This window comes from Arachis hypogaea, chromosome 7 (assembly GCF_003086295.3).
Source record: "Arachis hypogaea cultivar Tifrunner chromosome 7, arahy.Tifrunner.gnm2.J5K5, whole genome shotgun sequence".
NCBI classification, from domain to species: Eukaryota; Viridiplantae; Streptophyta; class Magnoliopsida; order Fabales; family Fabaceae; genus Arachis; species Arachis hypogaea.
In genome coordinates this window covers 18,435,448-18,452,820 of record NC_092042.1, presented here as the reverse complement: position 1 = coordinate 18,452,820, position 17,373 = coordinate 18,435,448, and the positions used below count along the sequence as shown (strand labels likewise).

At 34.3% G+C, this 17,373-nt stretch overlaps 1 protein-coding gene across 1 annotated transcript; it reads right to left on the bottom strand.

Annotated features, from left to right (window-relative positions):
• Positions 1-9,980: 9,980 nt before the first annotated feature.
• On the bottom strand, positions 9,981-16,481 carry LOC112702702 (peroxidase RIP1). Its single transcript, XM_025753851.3, has 3 exons — positions 16,245-16,481; positions 14,119-14,313; positions 9,981-10,704 (listed from the first exon to the last, which is right to left on the bottom strand). Exons 1-3 carry the CDS (start codon positions 16,473-16,475, stop codon positions 10,129-10,131), a joined length of 1,002 nt encoding a protein of 333 aa, XP_025609636.1. The 5' UTR covers positions 16,476-16,481; the 3' UTR covers positions 9,981-10,128.
• Between the last annotated feature and the right edge of the window lie 892 nt (positions 16,482-17,373).

The following is a 17,373-nucleotide window of genomic DNA, read 5'->3' as shown; positions in this document are numbered from 1 at the left end:
AGGAGTTTGAAGCTCGTCACAGTCATTCAATCCCAGAATCCTACTCGGAATACCACAGACAAGGTTTAGACTTTCCGGATCCTCATGAATGCCGCCATCTATCTAACTTATACCACGAAGATTCTGTTGGGGAATCTAAGAGATACACATTCAAGCTCGGTTGCATGTAGAACAGCAGTGGTTGTCAATCACGTGCGTTCATAAGTGAGAATGATAATGAGGGTTACTTATCATCACATTCATCATGTTCTTGGGTACGAATGAATATCTTGGAATAAGAATAAAAGAGAATTGAATAAAAGACAATAGAATTGCATTAATACTTGAGGTACAGCAGAGCTCCACACCCTTAATCTATGGTGTGCAGAAACTCCACCGTTGAAAATACATAAGTAAAAGAGGTTCAGGCATGGCCGAATGGCCAGCCCTCTCCATGATCAAGCGACCGAATGATTAAAGACTTCCAATACAATAGTTAAATGTTCTATTTATAATAAACTAGCTCCTAGGGTTTACATGAGTAAGTAATTGATGCATAAATCCACTTCCGGGGCCCACTTGGTGTATGTTTGGGCTGAGCTTGATTAATCCACGAGCTGAGGCTTCTCTTGGAGTTGAACTCCGAGTTATGACGTGTTTTGGGCGTTCAACTCCGGATCATGACGTTTTTCTGGCATTTAACTCCAGACAGCAGCTTGTACTTGGCGTTCAACGCCAAGTTACATCGTTATTCTTCGAATAAAGTATAGACTATTATATATTGCTGGAAAGCTCTGGATGTCTACTTTCCAACGCCGTTGAGAGCGCGCCAATTGGAGTTCTGTAGCTCCAGAAAATCCATTTCGAGTGCAGGGAGGTCAGATTCCAACAGCATCAGCAGTCCTTTTGTCAGCCTTCTTCAGAGTTTTGCTCAAGTCCCTCAATTTCAGCCAGAATTTACCTGAAATCACAGAAAAATACACAAACTCATAGTAAAGTCCAGAAATGTGAATTTAACATAAAAACTAGTGAAAACATCCCTAAAAGTAGCTTAAACTTACTAAAAACTACCTAAAAACAATGCCAAAAAGCGTATAAATTATCCGCTCATCAATAATTCACTATATGTTGATTATGTTTTACAGCTCAATCATCATTATCTCCAAGGATTGAATTCAGCAAAGAGAACTATAACCAGATAATAATATATATCCAAGAAAAATTGAATAAATTATTAGAAACAGGTCAAAATTAGAACAACAATAAAATTAAAACAACATAAATTAGAACACCAAACCACAAATTCAAGTTAGATAATTAACCAGACTCAGTAAATCAAGAAGAAAAAAAAGGCAAGACAATTAGAAATACAACCAAACTAATTCTAAAAATTTTCATGTGGTGCACCAATTCCACAAATTCTTCCTCTTTCCTGCATTATCATCAAATAAACAAGAAGTTCAAAATCAACCCTAAATCAAAATTACCCAAAATCAAAATAGAACAAAAGTTCAAAATTAAAAAATAAAATCAGAATCAACAGCTCAACCAAAGAATCAAGAACAAGCTAACCAAGTGTTTATTACAAATTAGAATTAATAGGAAGACTAAATCAGATTTAGCAAAAAATAGAATCAGAATAAAAAAACAAACCTGAGGCCTAGGTTCCATTACAGAGGATGACAGAGAAGAAGAGACTGGACAGACAACACGGCTTCAACGACGAATGGACGACGGGCGACGTGCGACGAACGGCGGCGGCTTCGACTGCGAGAGAAGGAAAGGGAGAGGCTACGACTACGAGAAAGGGAAAGGGTGATTACAAACTGCAAAAGGAAGAAAATGGATGGGCTGTGACTGTAATGGTTTGAGAGGCCAATGTGAGGAGGAAAGTGGAGAGAGACTCTAGTCCAGTAGCTGTGCGGCACAGAAGTGAAGGAGAGTGAGTGAGAATGTTTGGGTATTGCGTTATTAGGGTTAGGTTTTATTTAAGACATTTTTGGCTTTAAATTAAAGTAGCAGTTTGGTTCGGTTTGGTTCAAATTTTGTATGTTAGAACTGAAAACCGAACCGAACCGAAGAAAAAATAGCAAATATTTAATTTTTCAGTTTTTTTTGTTTTCGGTTTATTTGGTTTTCAGTTTTTTTGGTTTGATTCATCGGTTTTGTTCGGTCTGGTTCGGTTTTGATCACCCCTAGTTTTCGTTTTCGGGCAGCTCCAGTGGCGGTTGTGGCTCCACCAAAAATTTAATAAAACAGGGTAATGGAACGGTAGCAGCTCCGGGAAGGTATAGCTCAACGGCAGACTTCACCCCCGACCAGAGGCATGACGGTGCAGCCTTCAGTAGTGGCGACAGTGGCGGTGACTTCGCACAGCACGACGGCGACGGGACTCCCTCTGGCGGCAGTTCCCGCGATAGCTTCTTTCGTCACTTCTCCTCTCTCACAGCTTCGGTCTCTCGCTTCCTATGGCGTGCTTGCTTTCTCTCCCTCTGCGAACAGCAAGGACAACAGCTTGGAGTATGGCGGCATGGCGTGGTGCACGAAATTGTGATCACTACTTTTACACGAACAATCCCTAGTAATGGCTCCAAAGACTTGGTGCTCAATACCATGGCATAAACAAAACTTCGCACAACTAACCAGCAAGTGCACTGGGTCGTCCAAGTAATACCTTACGTGAGTAAGGGTCGATCCCACGGAGATTGTTGGTATGAAGCAAGCTATGGTCACCTTGTAAATCTTAGTCAGGCAGACTCAAATGGGTATAGATGATGAATAAAACATAAAGATAAAGATAGAGATACTTATGTATTTCATTGGTGAGAGCTTCAGACAAGCGTATGAAGATGCTTTCCCTTCCGTATCTCTGCTTTCCTACTGTCTTCATCCAATCCTTCCTACTCCTTTCCATGGCAAGCTTATGCAAGGGTTTCACCGTTGTCAGTGGCTACCTCCCATCTTCTCAGTGAAAATGTTCCTATGCTCTGTCACAGCATATGGCTAATCAGCTGTCAGTTCTCGGTCAGGCCGGAATAGAATCCATTGATTCTTTTGCGTCTGTCACTAACGCCCCGCCTGCTAGGAGTTTGAAGCACGTCACAGTCATTCAATCATTGAATCCTACTCAGAATACCACAGACAAGGTTAGACCTTCCGGATTCTCTTGAATGCCGCCATAAGTTCTCGCCTATACCACGAAGACTCTGATCTCACGGAATGGCTGGCTCATTTGTTAGGCGAGCACTCGGTTGTCAGGCGATCAACCATGCATCGTGTATCAGGAATCCAAGAGATAAACACTAGAGCCTCGAATGCTTGTAGAACAAGAGTGGTTGTCAGTCACCTTGTTCATGAGTGAGAATGATGATGAGTGTCACGGATCATCACATTCATCAAGTTGAAGAATGGTGGGCGAAATTGTGAACTATACTTTTTCACAACTCTCATAATCCCCGGTAATGGCTCCAAAAACGTGGTGGCTCAATACCATGGCATTACACAACTTCGCACAACTAACCAGCAAGTGCACTGGGTCGTCCAAGTAATAAACCTTACGTGAGTAAGGGTCGATCCCACGGAGATTGTTAGTATTGAAGCAAGCTATGGTCATCTTGTAAATCTTAGTCAGGCAAACTCAAATGATAATGGTGATGAACGAAAATAACATAAAGATAAAGATAGAGATACTTATGTAATTCATTGGTGAGAACTTCAGATAAGCGCATGAAGATGCCTTCCCTTCCGTCTCTCTGCTTTCCTACTGCCTTCACCCAATCCTTCCTACTCCTTTCCATGGCAAGCTCGTGTAGGGTTTCACTGTTGTCAGCAGCTACCTCCCATCCTCGCAGTGAAAGCTAATGCACACACTCTGTCACAGTGCTGCCAATCACCGGTGTGGTTCCCTCCCCTACCGGAATAGAATCCAGTGATTCTTTTGCGTCTGTCACTAACGCCCAGTAGGTTACAGGTTTGAAGCACGTCACAATCATTCAGTCATTGAATCCTACTCAGAATACCACAGACAAGGTTAGACCTTCCGGATTCTCTTGAATGCTGCCATCAGTTCTTGCCTATACCACGAAGACTCTGACCTCACGGAATGGCTGGCTCGTTTGTCAGGCGAGCACTCGGTTATCAGGCGATCAACCATGCATCGTGCAATCAGGAATCCAAGAGATATTCACTAAGCCTCAAATGCTTGTAGAACAAGAGTGGTTGTCAGTCACTTTGTTCATGGGTGAGAATGGTGATGGGCGTCAATCATCACCTTCATCAAGTTGAAGAACAAGTGATATCTTGGAACAAGAACAAGCGGAATTGAATGGAAGAACAATAGTAATTGCATTAATACTCGAGGTACAGCAGAGCTCTACACCTTAATCTATGGTGTGTAGAAGCTCCACCGTTGAAAATACATAAGCATAAGGTCTAGGCATGGCCGAATGGCCAGCCTCCCAATGATCTAAGAACACAATGTCCAAAGATGATCTAGAGATCTAAAGTGATCAAAAGATAAAAAGATCCAAAGATGTCTAATACAATAGCAAAAGGTCCTACTTATAAGAAACTAGTAGCCTAAGGTGTACAGAAATGAGTAAATGACATAAAAATCCTCTTCCGGGCCCACTTGGTGTGTGCTTGGGCTGAGCAATGAAGCAAATTTCGTGTAGAGACTCTTCTTGGAGTTAAACGCCAGCTTTGGTGCCAGTTTGGGCGTTTAACTCCCATTTGGGTGCCAGTTCCAGCGTTTAACGCTGGGATTTCTTGAGGTGACTTTGAACGCCGGTTTGGGCCATCAAATCTTGGGCAAAGTATGGACTATCATATATTGCTGGAAAGCCCAGGATGTCTACTTTCCAACGCCGTTGAGAGCGCGCCAATTGGACTTCTGTAGCTCCAGAAAATCCACTTCGAGTGCAGGGAGGTCAGAATCCAACAGCATCTGCAGTCCTTTTTGGTCTCTGAATCAGATTTTTGCTCAGGTCCCTCAATTTCAGCCAGAAAATATCTGAAATCACAGAAAAACACACAAACTCATAGTGAAGTCCAGAAAAGTGAATTTTAACTAAAAACTAATAAAAATATGCTAAAAACTAACTAGATCATACCAAAAACATACTAAAAACAATGCCAAAAAGTATACAAATTATCCGCTCATCAAAGAACAAGTGATATCTTGGACAAAGAACAAGCGGAATTGAATAGAAGAACAATAGTAATTGCATTAATACTCGAGGTACAGCAGAGCTCCACACCTTAATCTATGGTGTGTAGAAACTCCACCGTTGAAAATACATAAGAACAAGGTCTAGGCATGGCCGTGAGGCCAGCCTCCCAATGATCTAAGATAGCATAAAACTCAAAGATAGCTACCCCGATTCGCCTTTTAAATACAATAGTAAAAGGTCCTACTTATAGAAAACTAGTAGCCTAAGGATTACAGAGATGAGTAAATGACATAAAAATCCACTTCCGGGCCCACTTGGCGTGTGCTTGGGCTGAGCAATGAAGCATTTTCGTGTAGAGACTCTCCTTGGAGTTAAACGCCAGCTTTTGTGCCAGTTTGGGCGTTTAACTCCCATTTAGGTGCCAGTTCCGGCGTTTAACGCTGGAATTTCTGTAGGTGACTTTGAACGCCGGTTTGGGCCATCAAATCTTGGGAAAAGTATGGACTATCATATATTTCTGGAAAGCCCAGGATGTCTACTTTCCAACGCCGTTGAGAGCGCGCCAAATGGGCTTTTGTAGCTCCAGAAAATCCACTTCGAGTGCAGGGAGGTCAGAATCCAACAGCATCTGCAGTCCTTTTCAGTCTCTGAATCAGATTTTTGCTCAGAACCTTCAATTTCAGCCAGAAAATACCTGAAATCACAGAAAAACACACAAACTCATAGTAAAGTCCAGAAAAGTGAATTTTAACTAAAAACTAATAAAAATATACTAAGAACTCAACTAAAACTACCAAAAACATACTAAAAACAATGCCAAAAAGGGTACAAATTATCCGCTCATCATGGCGCAACGGCAGCGGCAAAACGGGCTTGATGAAGGCAGAACAGCGACGATGAAACTGACAGCGGCAAGGCGCGACAGCAACGACATCTTCCTCTCTCACAGGCTTGTGTGATGCTCTCTCACTCCCTCCATGACGGCACAGCAGCAGCGAGGTGGTAGTGATGCCCACTGCACAGTCTCCATTTCTCTCCCTTTTCTCTTCTTCATATCTTCTTCCTTCTTCCCGGAACCCCCTCTCTTCTTTCTTTTCCCTTTCTTTTTTCCCCTTCTTCCCTAATTCTATTTTCCCACCTTTTCTTTCTTATTTTTCAAGTGTGTATACAGCGGTGAGGATAAGAGGTACCAGTGTTAGAGTTTGAGCGAAATTAGGCTTTTTGATTTTCAATTAGAATTAAAAATTAGAGATTTTATAAAAGAATTTGGATATAATAGATATTTAGGTAAAATTAAAGGATAGAATAATAATTTTAAAATTAAATATACTCTATCAAAAATATTTTAGGAACACTATTTATTAATATATTGTTGAGTTGAAATAATTATTTTTAATTTAAATTATAAAATGAACAGATTAATTATACTTTATAAAGTACAGTTTAAATCTGAAATATCAATTATCTAATTTAAATCATTTAACTTTATTATTTTTTCATTACCAAAATTTGGTTTCGAATTATATAAAATAGTCAATTTCAATTATACCAAATATCTAATTATACTAAAGATAACATAAAAAATCTTAATTAATTTGAATTTCAATTAGGGATAAGTATTATTTTGGTCCCTAAAGTTTAGTCTTGGAATCGAAATAGTCCCTCACGTAATTTTTTATTTAGAATCGTCCTAAACGTTTTATTTCATATTAAAATTGTCCTTTTTAATAAAATTTTTAATTTTATTACTAAATTATCCATACTTTAATAAAAAAATTATAATTTTTTTTAAAAAAGAAAATAACGCATTGGGGGGAGGGGGAGAAAGGAAAAGGGTATGCAATGGGGGGAGGAAGGGAAAGGGGAAAGGGGAAAGGGGAAAAGAAGAGGGGGAAGGGAAAGGGGAAGAGGGAGGGGAGACGGAATAGACGGCAACACAGTGACCACTCACCATCACAGTCGCGTCTTCTCCATCTTCGCGGGCTCCCTCTCTCTGTCTCTCTCTCTCTCTCTCTCTCTCTCTCTTCGGCGGTGACGCGACGACCTCCACCTCGCGGCGGGACGAGGTTGAGCGGCGGCTGGGCGCAACTCATTCCTCACCTCGACGGCGACGATGTAACAGCGGCGACTCCTCCCCTTGGTCACTGGCTCACGTCCCTCTCTCCCTCTTCCCTGGGTGCGACACGATGGCGACGGCGACGGCGACGCGTGTGACGATGATGACTCCTCCCCCTTGGTCACTGGCTCGCCGTCACCCCTTCTTCCCCCTTTCTTTTCTGCTTCTACTTGAGCTTCTTCTGCTTCTGTGTCTTCTTCTGCTTCTTCTATTTCTGTCTTTGCTTCTAATTCTAATTTTGATTTGTTATTTTCTAATTTCATTATTGTTGTATGTTGATTTTGTTGTTGAATTTGATGTTGTTTTAATCTGATTTGATGTTCTTGAATCTGATTTAGTGTAGTTGGTGGTGCCAAAGATGCTGATGGTGGTGGTAAAGGTGCATGTAGTGGTGGAGGATATTTTTGTCCATAAAAAGGTAAAAGGATGATTTTAATACAAAATAAAACGTTTAGGACGATTCTAAATAAAAAATTACGTGAGGAACGATTTTTTTCTGACCCTAAACTTTAGGGACCAAAACAATACTTGTCCCTCTCAATTATTATCAAAATTACTTATGACTCCTAATTACTTTTAAAATTCAATGTATCATAAAGCTTTATTTAATTACTTTTAGTAAAATAATTTTCTTAGAATAAATTTTTTAACAAATATATTAAATTTAATTTTTCAAAAACTCGGATTGTTACAACAATATGAAATAAGGACTAAATAAGGACTCACATTTTTTCTCACAAATTAGTAGCAACATGAAATAAGTGAAGAAAGTCTATCAGTTGTTAAGCAGTCGCTAATCCCTCACTAAATAAGCTTTTGATTAGTGACTCAATTGCGATCACTTACTTCTACATTTTCTCGGTTAGTTTTGGATTTATTATAACTCTGCGATGGATTTCCAACGAGATTAGCGAGTAATTTGCTACAAAATAGGTAGGATATAGCTTTTGTTTTGCGATAAAATTGCAATTGCCAAGTCGCTCGCTAAACTAAACTTGCGACAACTTAGCGACAAATATATTTCGCCCGCCAATCAGCGACTTGAAATCAGCGAATGAAGTGTGTTAGTTGTTAAACGGTCGCAAATTTCTCGCTACTTAGGTCCTAGGTGCTCAATATCCGTATTTCCACTTTAGCGACTAATTAGCAAGGAACACTTCCCTAGCTGAATGATTTATACATTGCGACGACTTATCGACGACTATTTTCTGTCGCTATCCTAATTTTGAATTTGACAATATTATGCGACAAATTAGCGAGAAACTAGTTGCTCGCTAAAAATAAAAACTTTAGTGACAAATTAGCTAGGAAATTGTCCATCGCAGAATTCATTTCAAGTCTTTGTGACGGATTCGCTAGTAACATTGTTTCTCGCTAATTGTATATCAAACAATTGCGACGGAATAGTGACAATAATATCCCTCGCTAATTAATTTGTGACTAATTTGCTAGAATATTGTCACTTGCTAATTTATTTGTGACAAATTAGCGAGAAAATTTTCCTCATTCTTTTTTTAGCTACAAAAGTCAATTTGTGGGAAACAAACTTACTCGTGAATCTCTCGCTAATCAGTCGCTTCTTTCAAGTTCGGATATTTTGTGACCGCTCATTAATTTTGTCGTTAGTGCGTCACTAATTCCTCGCAAGTTAGTGACGGATTCGTGACAAAAAATATTTCTCACAAAAATTCGTCGCTAATTTGTCAAATTCTTGTAGTGCAGATTCTAGTCTTTCTAGCTTTTCTTCCAATTTTCTACTTCTCTTTGTAAGGTCTGCTCATATTCGTGTTATCATTCTAACTCGATCTCAAGATGCTCTAATTGATCTCGATGTCTATGTACCAATTGCATGAGTTTTGTAGGGTTTTGATCCCCCTAACTCACTAGGTTGGTGGGTTTCGGAGTTGATTGTTCGTGTTTTTGTATTTCGCAAATTTCTCCTTTTGTTATGGTTTTTCATTCTCCCAGGGTTCGGGGGTATGATAATTGCACGCACGGTTATCATGATGTTGATTTGGTTTTGATTTTGATGCAGTGTGTGTCTATCTTCGAGATGATCCTCAGCCATGGTTGGGTGCAGACTTTTAGGTCTTCGGCAACAGTGCCAATATTCCGAGGTTTACCTAGAATCAATGTGGCTTGGATCTGAACGTGAGGTCCAGACTCCTTTTGGAATGAGATACTTCTCTATCTTCTAGGCAAAGTGATGTTGTCCGAGCTCTTTGGAGAGGATGGTGGAAGGTACCTGCAAGGAACTCTGATGTTTAAGTTAGCAAGGACTTTAGGCAGATTTTTAGTATATTGGAGTTCGAATGATACCTGAGAGTGTCAGGGTATTTATAGTTGCAGGTGAGCTAATAACCACTTTAATTATGAAGTGATTCCACCTTTAATGATAGATAATTGTTCCCTTTTATTAGGGTGGTTGTTGAGATTAATTAAAATAATTTAAAATATTATAATTTACGATACAATATATATATAATTTAAAAATAATTAAAATATTATATCACTAAATTATCATTTAATTGTTGAAATTAATTACTAGTCCTATTGCTAATGAAAATTGTGTTTGAACTCAATTATGTTTCTAATTAATTTTTTTTTACGGAATGTTTCTAACTAAACTTTGATCTCATATATATATATATATATATATATATATATATATATATATATATATATATCAAGCTACATGTATATCACAATATATATATTAGAAATATGTTATATATCAAATATTAAATAAATTGAAATATACTTGAAAAGTAATAATATGTTATATATATGAACACATGAAGTGTCATGACCTTGCACTTAAATAGTTGCAATTAAAATGTTGATATGTTTTTTGTGCTCATACTAGTAATATCCACCACGATTGGTTTTTCTGCAACTAGATCTAATTTCTCCTTGATTTCCAAGTAAAGGCTTAATCTTACCCATCTTAACCATGGAAGTTGCAAAATCCTTAGCAAAAGCATTAGGGTTACTATTATAAAGCTTCACCAACTGATCACTCTCACAACCATCACCCTTATAGAGCTCTTGATCAGAATGAAGAACTCCCTTGTTCTGCAACAAATCACTGTAATAGTTGTTGTCAAAACTTGCAGTACTAACATCTAAAGCTGTCAAATTTGAACCACCACTGGGAGGACAAGATTGCTTCAATGATGTTGCGAAATTTGAGTCTATGTTGGTGTCATTGTAGAGCCTTGCTTTGAAAGAATCACATTTTGCGAATCCAATTGTGTGTGCGCCGGAAAGGACCACCATGTCTTTGAGGTTCAGCCCATTTGGCTGGAAGAATCGGCCGAGAAGATCTGAGAAGTCGGCGTTCGCCAACGGAAGGTGGTTGTTTGCATCCTCTATGCTTGCAGATGTTGCATCTCTTCTGCCTAGCAACACTTTGTAGTAGTATTGTTTACCTCCCATCTGTTAATATAATACCAAAATATGTTGGCTTTGGAAATAGTTATATGAATTTATTTTGATGTATTATGAGCGTAAAATACTTTTGTATTTATATCTAATTATGTACCGTGTCAGTAAAAATAAATATTTTTATATTAACTGTATGAATAATTATTTAAAAAAATGGATATAATTAAATTATTATATTGGTACATAATTAAATTAATTAAAAAAGTTTTATTTCTATTGTCATGGTATTTCTGTTTGAAAGGTAATATTTAATCACAATCTATGTATTTTGGTATTTGGTAAAATATTAAAATAATTTTTTATTTATAATTAAATAAGATAAAGGTAAAATATGATAACATGCGTCCGTTTCGTTTGATATTTTATATAAAAAATGAGTATGAAAAATATTTTTTATGTTGGTTTTATTTTTTTTAAATAGATTAAACTTTGTATGATAATTTATCATTATATATTTATTCCCTGGTTTTATATGAGAAAAAAATTTCTATGGTGTGAAATAATGTGAAATGTCAAAAAATGAGCAACGTAGGAGGTGGTGATTTGTAGAATAGAAATATTATTTTTATACTAAAATTAATCATTAATTTTTTTTATATATAAATATATATGTTGTTTAATTTATTTTTTATATATATTTTGTATAAAAATATATATTTTATATTAATGATTAATTTTAGTATATACATAACATAGTTATTTATAAAAATATATGAACAAGTGTAATTTTTTTTCTTAAATTTTTTGAAAAATGAAATTGCTAGGACGAATTGTATTTTTTTTTTAAAAATTAAATTCTCTTACAACGAATTCTCTTTGTTTAATAACAATATTTAGGGGGTGAATTCAGAAAATTCTATAATTTGAAAGAATTACTTAAGTATTTTATTAGATTCATTGTATCTACATTAAAAATTTACCGCTTTTGACGGGTTTTTTTTATACACAAAACGTCTTCGGTGGCCTTTGCAGATTTAATTTTAACGAAACATTTCCATTTTTGCAAAAATCACCGTAAAACACAAATACACAATAAATATACAAATCAAGCATTCATGGATCATATTCATATAGAAATCAAAGACGTTAAAATCAGCCCCAAAAAATTAGTCCGTATATGTATAAATATATATAATTTAATTTATTTTTAAGGGCAATTTACATATTTAAATAAAATCAATGAATCCTTCACCCAAATATGCAAAACAGAAATATGTTACGTGGTTGTGCAAATTCGATTATTATATAAACCGTGGGAGTCAACCACGGTTTATTATTTGAACATAAACCGTGGCTGACAGGGACGGTTTCTAGAAGGAAAAAAATGGGTATAAACCGTGGCCACCAACCACGGATTAGAAAGGGAAAATTTTAGGCATAAACCGTGGGTGGCTACCACGGTTTATGAGGATATTGGCTTTAAACGTAAAACCCTGTAGGCTCCCACGGTTTACGTTTATATTACTATATATACATAATCCACTGAAGATGAGCACGGATCATTTGGAAGGAAAAAAAAATCTGCAACCTTCATAGTTGGGAGAGTTTGAGAGAGAGGGTTGGAGGATTTGGTGGGGTTTGGGTTGTGGAATCATGGAGGATGAAACTCGCTTGTACCGATTAAATGGAGTTACTCATGTGGCTGGATCTATTGATGATGAGGTTAGTCCTTATTGTTAATATTATTCTCATTATTTATATAATTAATATTATTTTTTCATTATTAATGTAGTCAATTTATTTTATTAGCATTGTTTAGATAATTAATTTATTATTTAGATTATTAATTTTGTTACTATTATGATACTCGTAGTTATCAGTATTACCTTTATTTTTATTAGTACCTATAACTGTTGGTCTCATAAATGCTGTTATTCGTAGTAGAGTTATTGTTGTTGGTATTGTTATCATTATTTTGCCTTTCGTGATCTTTCTTACTATAATCTAAAAGAAAATGGAAAACATATGTATATATTTAATTAAATTTTTTTCTAAATGTAATATGATTTGTTTAGTATTGGTCGTATGTTGAGGGGTTTCTTTACCTACATATTGCAGCCCACTAGGGTTATTAGTGGCGTGAGGAGGCAACAGAATATGCCTTTACACAAGCGGATCATACCGTACCTGGAGACCGCCGGGTTGTATCATTTGGCTAGGCTAAACAGTCACTGGTTCTGGGTTGACGAGCCTCTACTCAGCGCATTTATTGAGCGGTGGCGTCCTGAAACGCACACCTTCCACATGCCATTTGGTGAGTGCACTATCACGTTGCAAGATGTGGCATATCAGCTTGGTTTGCCGATCGATAGGGAGCCTGTCAGTGGGTGCCTGACTGACTTTGAGAATCTGATGGAACATGGTAGACCGGCATGGGACTGTCATATGCCTGCCCACGGACCCCTGGATCCTGCAAAGGTGCAGAACCAACAGCCTCCGTTTGATCTAAATCAGCCGCGAATGATGGGGATGCCACTAGCGGAATGGACGGTGCTATCACAGGCATCGAACAAGACGCACCTCCTACGCCACTTGAGTTACGAAATGGAGCTGATACCCAGAACTATCCACCCCAACATCCAACTTTGCGAGTAACTCGTGTATTCTGACCTCTGGAAAACTTCTGACACAATGGAACAGAACCCTAATGTCTTCATCAGCCGCTAGCACAAACGTGTCATATTGAACCCGGGTCGAGACAACTGCGATGAGAATCTTGTAGAATAACTTCTTCACAAACTTGCTACCAGAAATCCCAAGCTTCTGTAAAATACTGTTCTTTAGATCTGACAACGTGCTTGTTGAACTGATGAAAACACTTACCGGTTCTCTATCAGTGAACTTCACACCATATCTTTTGTTTTTTTGAATTTTTCCAGAGCAATGCACTAGAACAAGAACACTCTCCTCCTCACTTGCCATTATGATAATGATCTCTCTCATGCACCTGAATCTCACCAACATATATATAGATCTTCACTTCTCATAAACCGCTGTAGGCTACATGGGTTTATGTAAATTCCCATTCCTTCATAAACCGTTGATGGTAGCAAGGTTTTATGAAGACTTTCATGCAATCATAAACCGTGGTAGCCTCCCACGGTTTATGCTCATTTTCATCAAAACATAAATCGTCCCTGCCAGCCACGGTTTATGTTCAAATAGTAAATCGTGGTTGGCTCCCACGGTTTATATAATAATCGAATTTGCACAACCACGTAACATATTTCTGTTTTGCACGTTTGGGTAAAGAATTCATTGATTTTATTTAAATACGTAAATTGCCCTATTTTTAATATATATTTTATATTTTAAAATATATTTTATGTTAATAATTACTTTTAATGTACAACTAATATAATTGAATAAAAATATAAATAAAAGATTGAATTTTGTGAAACTCACAATGAATACAGAATCACGAGCAGCAAGAGCAAGTATATCTGCACAGGAGACAAGAGGCCCATTGCAAGCTTTGTCGACAGCTGCTTTGATTTCATCAACAACATCAAATGCTCGAAGTGAATTGTTATTCGGGGTTGCTGTCTTTTCTCCCTTCATCTCCGGAGTGTCATCTAGTAGAACCGATCCGTCACACCCCTGTACTTTTCCAAATACTTTAGACCATCTTTAAACGCTTTTATATTAAGATTTCAATATGTATTCTATAAAGTTATACATCTATTATGATAAATGTTATTATTGCTATCTTGAATTCTTTATGGTAGTTATAATGTCCATGAAAATTTGACAATACTTAAAAATATAATAAAAATTATGTTTTTTTATTACTATTGGAAAATATCTTTAATTATTTGAAAATAAAAATAAAGAAGAACTATAAAAAAATATAAATAAATTAAAAAATATTGTCAAATGATAAAAAAAATATCATCTTAATTTTTACCATAATTTTTAAGTGTGTTATCAAAAATTTTTTTAATCACTATAAGTCTATAACCACAAATAATTTAGATGTCATAGCATTATAGCATTCACAATATCTATATGCATCAAAACAAAGAATAACATTATATAGCTTCCGCATAATTATATCACTACAAGAAAAACTAATTTACTGGCAATAACAGTATAACCATTATTTCTTTTGGTTAATTTCTTTTTTTGTTAAAATTATATATTTGTTATTATTATTATATATTAGAATGACAAGTTATAAAGTGTTTGTGATTATTAAAAAGTTTTTAATGGCGACCGCTATAATTGTCACTAAAAATTTTAATAACAGTATAAAACGACTAATGTCTAATTATCAATAAATATGTAGTTATTTTTATTGTCACTAAAAGTAAAATAAATTACTACCAAAATAATTATAAATAATAATATTATTATATTAAATTAAATTAATTTATATATAATAAAATATTATTGAATCTAAATAAATAATAAATAAGTTTGACTGTAAATCATAGGAGTATATTAAAAATTAAAATTAATTAAGGTGATTGTTATGGTGTCTAAAAGTGTATGTCTAATTTATCAAAATAGTTAAAAATTAATATTTAATTTTAAAAATATAAAAATAAATAATTATTAAATATTCAAAATTTATCATAAATAATAAATTAGGCAAAAGTTAGACAATAAATTATAGGCACCATAAAATTCACCATTAATTAATTTGTTAATTTGAAATAACAGACGTTTAAAATCATGTTATATTTTATATGGTTTATATTAAGACTTGATTTGATATCATTTTTTAAAAAGATGTTTGTACTTTTAAAAAGCAAAAACTTCTCATTTTGCTAAAAAAATTATTTTTTTCTTATTTTTTTAAAAAAATCTTTTAAAAAGTAAAAATAATTTTATGTTTGTATATTACTATATCTCATGAAAAAAAACTTTCTATCTATCAATTATATTTTAGTACAACAATATAAAAGTATTTTTATTATGTAAAAATATCTATTTTTTAAGAAAAAATATTTTTTAAAAAATGTAAATTAAGCTTCTCAAAAAAATTTTATTTTTATTTTTCTAATACTTTTATTTTTACTACTAAAAATTTTTTAAATACATTAAAAAGAATTTTTTTTATTTAAAAAAATTTCTATCAACTTAATGACATCTAAACAAACACTTAATCTACATTGTCAGTTTTATTTATTAATAAAAAAACTAGTTGTTCATATTAAAAATATAGAAGATCAAATATATATATAAAAAAATATTATATGTTTGTATATTTCATTAAAAATAAATAAATAATATAATTCATATGAAGATTAAGTTATATGGTTACACTTTATATATTATCAGATTTTATTGTACCAAGTGGAGAGTAAATTATCAAATTTTCTATTAGAGAGAGAGTACCAAGTGGAGAGTTAATTATCAAATTTTCTATTTGAGAGAGAGAGAGTACTCTACATATCACTAGCTAAAAATTAAGAAAAAATGATAATATCACTTCATACATGATTTTTTTGAATAAAGTTAAAAAAAAAGTGACATTATGACAATAAGAATGAGAATATCTATTTTTAGATGTATATAAAACTCACATTAACAAAGCAGTCATGGAAATGCAAATGCAACAAAAATGCTCCATTTCGTGGTTCACTATCGATTGCTTGCCTCACAACTGCTCGTACGGTTGGCAATGCCTGAGGGCACACTCCCTTATAGTAATCAGGACTCAACCCATCCTCACCGTATGTTGGGTTCAAAAATATTGCCAAAGAAACGATAACAACCACACTAATAATATATTGATGGAGATTATTGGGAGCCATTGTTTATTGTTATGCTTCAATTGCATATGCGCAGTTTTGTGGGGTTTATATAGAGGGAATCGCAATTATCCCTACTCATTTACATTTAAATAATTAAATCCAAACTCCGGTTATAAATGATGTGGGTACAAATTTATTTTTATCTAAAATTAATTTTATAAAATTATATTCATTTAAATTTTAGTTTTATAAATATCAATTCAAACACACACTAAGTAGTATTGATTTGGATCGACTTTTTTTTAGTTAAAAGATATTTATATTAAAAATAAAATATTTTATTTAATTTTAAATATATTTAGATACATCTTTTTAGTAAAGCATTTTTTTTAAAAATTAAATTATTTATTTTTTAAAAAAAACTAACAATAATTTACTTTATAAGAAACAGAAATAAAAAATATTTTTAATTCTTTTTTTTAAAAAATCTTCTATCTAAATGTAAAATAGTTTTTGTCTATTAAACAAAATTTTTTTAATAAAAAAATATTTTTTGAAAAGACAATCCGATCCTAATTTTACGGTTTTTGTAAGCAAAAGTCTTCCACTAATTAAATAAGGTGCAATAATTAATTTTATGGATTTTTGTTAATATATTATCTTTAAGGCATTTAATTTGGTCAAATGTTATCCGTTTTTAATATTTTAACGTAGTAAAACTCTAGTTTGAATTTGACTTATTAATTAGTATAAAACAAATATAAGTCAACGAAAATAATAAAAATTTTGCTAATAGCCATCCTAATAAAAGGTAAGTGTTAAAAATACAAAATCAAAAATTTAGAATACTTGTTAGCAAAACTTAAGAATTTAATAATACTCTCACCATTACTTATATATTATCAATCACTTTGAATTTTTTTTTCCATAATATATGTTGCTCTTATTTTTTAAAAAA